Source organism: Pungitius pungitius, chromosome 8 (genome assembly GCF_949316345.1).
Source record: "Pungitius pungitius chromosome 8, fPunPun2.1, whole genome shotgun sequence".
In the NCBI taxonomy this organism is placed as follows: Eukaryota; Metazoa; Chordata; class Actinopteri; order Perciformes; family Gasterosteidae; genus Pungitius; species Pungitius pungitius.
Window position 1 is genome coordinate 17,680,183 of NC_084907.1, and position 6,050 is coordinate 17,686,232.

General features: G+C 41.7%; 1 protein-coding gene across 1 annotated transcript; it reads left to right on the top strand.

The window, feature by feature from the left end:
• The first annotated feature begins 3,069 nt into the window (after nucleotides 1–3,069).
• Nucleotides 3,070–5,814, top strand: LOC119229740 (coiled-coil domain-containing protein 40-like). Its single transcript, XM_062563924.1, has 9 exons — nucleotides 3,070–3,180; nucleotides 3,386–3,508; nucleotides 3,746–3,927; nucleotides 4,014–4,198; nucleotides 4,283–4,491; nucleotides 4,575–4,649; nucleotides 5,271–5,433; nucleotides 5,514–5,624; nucleotides 5,713–5,814. Exons 1-9 carry the CDS (start codon nucleotides 3,070–3,072, stop codon nucleotides 5,778–5,780), a joined length of 1,227 nt encoding a protein of 408 aa, XP_062419908.1. The 3' UTR covers nucleotides 5,781–5,814.
• The last annotated feature ends 236 nt before the right edge of the window (nucleotides 5,815–6,050 follow it).

The following is a 6,050-nucleotide window of genomic DNA, read 5'->3' on the forward strand; positions in this document are numbered from 1 at the left end:
AGGTCATGCAACCTGCGATACGTGTTCAACAGAAAAACAGAAACACTGTGACAGAGACCTGTTGTTTCTTTCTGTGGTGTCCTTAAGGTTGTCATTATTGTGGAGACTCCACCATTGAACCTGCCCCATTTGTGCTCAGAAGGAGATTAGATAGGAGATATATTGTTTTAACATTTCACAAACTAGATTGCTACAGATTGACGTAGTGCAGTTAATGCTTTTGAAACGACTTAAGATGGTCCACGAAAGCACAATCAAGGCTTCTCTTTTAATAAATGTTGTGGTCAAAGCCATTACTCTTCAACGGGTTTCATACAATACAATATAGAATTATTGCTCTGATCTTCACAACCATTTCTATCCTAACGCATTGGTTTGTTAATCCCAGTTATCACGGGTAAAATTGAGTTCTTGGATATTTGCCGGAGGAACAGGTCTTTATTTCAAGCAATCCAAAGAGCCATTTTGTTCTTTTAACACAACAACATTTATACAAATGACAAACAAAAGGATTTTTTACACTAATCCCACCCCAAAAGATAAGGAGAAAAACTGACAGAGTTCTCCCAGAGAATTGATCCATTTTTTCCCAGTGATGGTAATGGACCCAATGCCACTTATGAAGTGTATTAAATCTCAATACAAACCACTGTGATAAAGCGTTAATTGCACCCTCGGCTACAACGCTCCCTGATCATTGATTGGTGTAATATTCCTAGAGGGATTTACAGACATGCTTCATTTAGCCCATTTGATATATTCTTAAGGAATGCTGATTCAGTCAAGGATGTTGAGGGTCCCTGGATCTCCCTCGACCTTCGTCGCCTCGTGCACAGCCAAGACGTCCACCGAGGGGACCTCCTGTCCAGAGAAAAGACGTTCACCCATTGCTCAAAGAGCAATAATTACCGTTTTTTAAAAATGCAAATAAACTAACCTCAGCATGTAGGCGTTTTAATTTGAATTCAAAGCATTCTTCTTTTTTTGTTTAATTGCCACTTCAAATCTATCACATCACTTAAGCAGCCTTTACAGGGTGCAGATTGGATGGTGTAAAGGAAATTGTCTAAAAAATAAATGCCTGCAAATTGCAATTGAATACACACAGAAAAATCCAACTCGGCCTACCTTGATAGTGTAAGAGGTGGTGGACTGCAGTCTGGTCCCGTACTTTGCGGCTTAAAGATGGGACACTTTAATGTGTGCCCCCGATCTGCACTCACAATAACGCAGCATCCCTCCAGAAACCCGGAGACATCTGGGATTCCCGCTGTGGACGGTCACCTGAAATCCTATCTGAACTTCATTTTCTTTCTCTCTCTCGCTCCGCGTAAAGTGGATTGCCCACCTGCTGCAGAGTTATGTTGCGCAGGGGAACGACCCTTCTCGCCATGGTGATTTATTTCACCATGGACAGCTGAACAAAAGGGATTTTTGCAGTTAACTTACATTTTGCACCAACTTCTAGGCTTGTTTCCTTATTCATAACCAACGTAGGCAGAAGCTACCTCGACCACTTCGTCCACCACGGTGATGAGGCCCGGGGCATCCATTGAGATGCTGAGTGGGGTGAGAACAGCTTCATTTTGTCCACAGGAGTGTCTTTAAGTGTCTTTCAGTGATATGTGTGTATAATAACTGGACTCCATTTATGTCAGGTATTATCTCATTTAGAGAGGAACAAACTCCCTTCTCTCTCAGCATTCACACGCCTGACGACTTAAGGTCAGTGAAAATCGATCACTGGCTGTCAGAGACCGTCTCATCTTTTCATCTCACCGCTTTTGACCCAGCAACCAGTGGCTGAGTGCGTTTGATTGGAGAGGAATGCACAATGCAGTCGGTGATTGGCCGACAGTGATATTAACCGAACATGTCACAAATTAGCGTGCATTGTGTTGTTTAACCAAAACAATCATGAATTAATTTGACTGTGGAGGCCAAAAAATGGCATGTCATCAAGAGTCTGATGGTAAATAAATTGCATCATGATAAAGTGCAGGGCACTGCCTCCTGCAATAATTGTTGCCGTGGTAGTTTTTGTGGTTCTTTTAAGCACACATTGAGGATTTTGACAGTGATATGCTTTCTCAATTGTCAAAGGAAACATTACATAATAAAGTTTCCACATTTCTAGAATTTACTACTTGTATTAAATGTATGTAATATGTTAATTTGAAAAATTGGTTAAGATTTCAATTTTTTTGTGAGTTAAATTGCATTGACTAGTTTGTTTGCCACTTGTTTGTCAGGCACTAGTTAGCTAGCAGCCAACCGACGTTAACCAACATATTGCAAACCTTTTCTGTGTGGTCCAGCTGAGCTAGGCTTGCATAGTCTTGTTCTCAACTACATTTAAGTTCTGTTAAATACCTTTGCAAACATTTTTTAAACATGGACTTCCCATGGAAAGATTCCCGAAAATTTACCGGAAATGTTCCGCACCTTTGCAAACCTACACACAACCTGCATAGAGGTGTGAAATCTACCTGAGATCCTTGTAATTAGTTCAACTATCAGAATATTCTACTCATTCAGGACTTGGCTGTCTTTGCCAGTTATACATTATAACTAGTAAATTATGCAGTTTAATGATTTTAGTCTTATGACGGTATTTTCTCTTTTCTGTATTTTTACAATTTCTTTTTCGAGTTGATGTAATCTTCCCTCGGTGGCAGCTAGGTGGTGCTCTGATCCAGTGGGAAAATATATACTCAACGTTACAGATGTTGTCGTATGACAAGTTTCTTTTATTTTTAAGCACCAAAATGTCAGTCCACTTTAACAAGCTTTTAGAGTGGCTATGTTTTATACGTTATATTTTATATATGCTATTGTATTTCTCATTTGGTCCAGGGGATTCATAATGTACTGTCAAAACATATTTTAGAATGTTTGCGTTTGAATCTAAATAATGCTGTAACTATAGAAAACCAACCCAGATGAATATTCCCAAAGTAAGATTCACCATCCCCTGAAATTTTCATGGCCAAACTGTAAGTGATTATTTGCACAATTAGCATTATTATATGTCACTAACTTTACCCAAAACAAGGTTTTTTAATAAAAATGGCAAAGGACTGTTTAATGAAGCAATACACCGACCTTCGGGAGGAGTATGATCGACGTGAGAAAGTCATCTGCAAGCAGAAGGATAAGTTGGCCTCTCTGGATAAGGAGGTAAAATACACTGGTTTTACAATTGTATTGTGGGAGACTGTGGGGGGCTGCAGTATGTTACCTGGTCAAGTAACCTTTAAGCAGAACGTTCTGTTTCATTTCAAACCAAACGGGATACAGCCAACTAAAAAGCGATCGGTGTCCACATCTGTAAAGTTACAGAATGCATTGTATGTGTTGAGCCTTATTTCCCGTGTGGCTCCAGAAAACTCTGTCAGAGAGCAGGATTCGGGAGAGGTCAGCAGTCCCCGGTGGCGTCCTGCAGCACCAAGGGAAGCACAGACGCGACTTGAAGCACATCAACGACTTAGAGCACAAACTCCACCTGGTACTAAGCCTTAAAAAAACTACCATTATTACAATTACCATCATTATCTATTGTTTTGTAATTTTGGAATGTATTGTATCAGCATATTCCCACAATAAAAGTCAAACTGTCCCATTTATTAAAAGCCCTACTTTTAAACTGACACCCCTCATCACAGTCTTGACTTTTACAAAATTTTGAAATTCTTATAGTTCTCGATTTTGACCTCAACTGCACTTCCTCCCTCTTTTTCCGTAGGAAAATATTAAATTTAATAAGGTTATGTGCAGGAACACAGAGTACCGTAAAGCAATTGAACTCCTGCTACAGATGAAAGGCTCACTGTGCAAAAGTGAGGAGAAATCCAACAGACAGTTGGCCCAACAGAAAATCCTCTCAGAGAAACTGGGGGAGGAGCTCGCCTACCTTTTCGAACGGAGGTAATTCAAGTGTTTAAGCGCAGGTCGGAAACTTCAAGGAGGTTTAAAAGAGATGTGAGCTGTGTGCGCTCGTGTTTGTGCCACAGGATTCAGGTCGAGACCCGCGTCCTGGAGCTGGAGGAGGACATCAAGGAGGAGACGGCTCAGTTCACGAAGAGAAGGTCAGCGCTGAAGACGCTCATCGCCCGCAATGGCCAACTGCAGAATTTCATGAAGACAAAACTTCGAGAATTTCCTCCTTTGGAAAAAGATGAAGACTCAAAGAAGAAAAGTACATTATATCTCTTGATTTAAGGCTTAAACACGCTTCATCTTGCCCACTTCACAAGTTGCATCCTTTACTTCGTTGTCACAGAGAAAAAAACAAATGTGAGTGGCGACGAGAACCTGGAGATGTACAGGCAGGGGTACAGCACGCTGGTGGAGGTCACCGGGGAGACGGACCTGTGTCAGATGGGCCTCGCCATCGCCCAGAAGGAGCAGAAAAAATGTCCTCTCACCAAGTACATCAATGAGCTGCATAACAGGAAGCACACGCTGAGGAACAGAACCGAGCAGCTGAAGGCGCGTGGAGCTCCTGTTAACACGCGCACGCACGCAGTTCAACCTAGCGTCAGCTTTTACTTATACGCACGTTTCTCCCTCAGAGTGATATCCTGTCCTTGGAAGAAGAGAACAGAAGACACGATGATCAAATTAAGAGCGATCTGAAGCGTCTGCAGGTGATTTCATTTGCGACACCTGTCCGATCACATAAATCAGTAGATTCATAGTTTTCAAAAATAAAAACTCAAAACGGTTTATTTCCCGTTGCAATGTTCCGTTAGTTCAGTGTAGCTGGACGGGATTACAATAAGATGGGAATGTTGTACAATGCGAAGTCGCTCACAGGAAGTAAACCTGGATCCAAAGTAGTTTCATAGCTGCACGTTTTCCAGGAACAAACTTTTTGATTCCATGATCTTAACGCTCATGGAACTAGAAACTCAGCTTGGTTGGCTTGACTTAAATCATTTTTTTGACATTATTGTAACCAAGTGGACGTAGTTGTACAATCAATGATCAATGTTTTTATACCACTGAGTCACATCTACCATATATACTGTTGAGGTTTAAGAAAGTCTCTGAAAAGTTACTTGCATGCAATGTTGAGTAATGTTTGTTCACTAATCTTAGTAGTTGATGTGATCATCACACGTTATTGACACTAATGGTGTGGATCGGTTTCCTTTGTTATGGTGCGGTAAAATAATCGAGTTAAATAATGCGTCTCAGGTATTTGTTAGTTAAATGTATCTAGAGTCTATACAAAGATGAAGAGTTCTTGTCTCTCTGTGCCGTAGCCTGAGCTGGAGGAGTACGGTGGTCAGTCAGAGGCCCTGGAGAAGCAGCGCGCCGTGGTTCAGAGGACTCTGGACCAGCTGGAAGCCGCCATCAGCGGCCTTTTAGGCGACGTAATGCAAGAAGATGTCGTCGTCAACCCCGACGACATTGTACACTACATCGGTAGGTGAACTCCTAAAGCTGTCCCTGAATGTACATGTTTCACATTCCCACCCCCTGCTGTCCCTTCGCCTCTCCCTCAGGTGTCCTTGAGGAGAGAATTGTTCACCTGCTGCTCCAGGCCAACGCCAGCGAGGAGAAGATGAGGCTGTTTCCTCAGAACATGCTTTTGGCCAACTTTGACTTGCTACCAGGTATGAAACAACTGTGTAGTGTCAGATTCTTCTTCTTTTCTTTTTTTTTTATCTAGACCTGTCCAACCATAAACGGTATTTGTTGCAGAAGAGGAGGTAGTCATGGAAACGGCACGCAGCAGGTCTGCTTCACGTTCGCCCAAGGAAACCCGATAAGACAGAAGATGGAGTCGTCCCACCCCCCCCACAGGGGTTCAACAGCCTCTCACACAGTTCAGGTGGCAATAAACAACTCATGACAGCATTACACACGTTTTTCTTTTTTTTTTACTGTATGTAGCACACAGAACTAAAATGTCTTAATTCAGAACAAAATGAGAATTACTTTTTATGTGAATAATAAATGATCAATTTAAATCACATGTGTGTTACTCAGTCTGATATTGATTTTGTTGGTGAATCAATATCAATGTTTTTTTGGGGGGG

What these genes read in the sequence shown, in the direction of transcription:
- LOC119229740 (XM_062563924.1), top strand. Translation starts at nt 3,070, where the DNA reads ATGGCAAAGGACTGTTTAATGAAGCAATACACCGACCTTCGGGAGGAG. An exon ending in TGGCCTCTCTGGATAAGGAG is followed by an intron (nt 3,181 to 3,385) that starts GTAAAATACACT and finishes GTGTGGCTCCAG; the next exon opens with AAAACTCTGTCAGAGAGCAG. An exon ending in GCGATCTGAAGCGTCTGCAG is followed by an intron (nt 4,650 to 5,270) that starts GTGATTTCATTT and finishes TCTGTGCCGTAG; the next exon opens with CCTGAGCTGGAGGAGTACGG.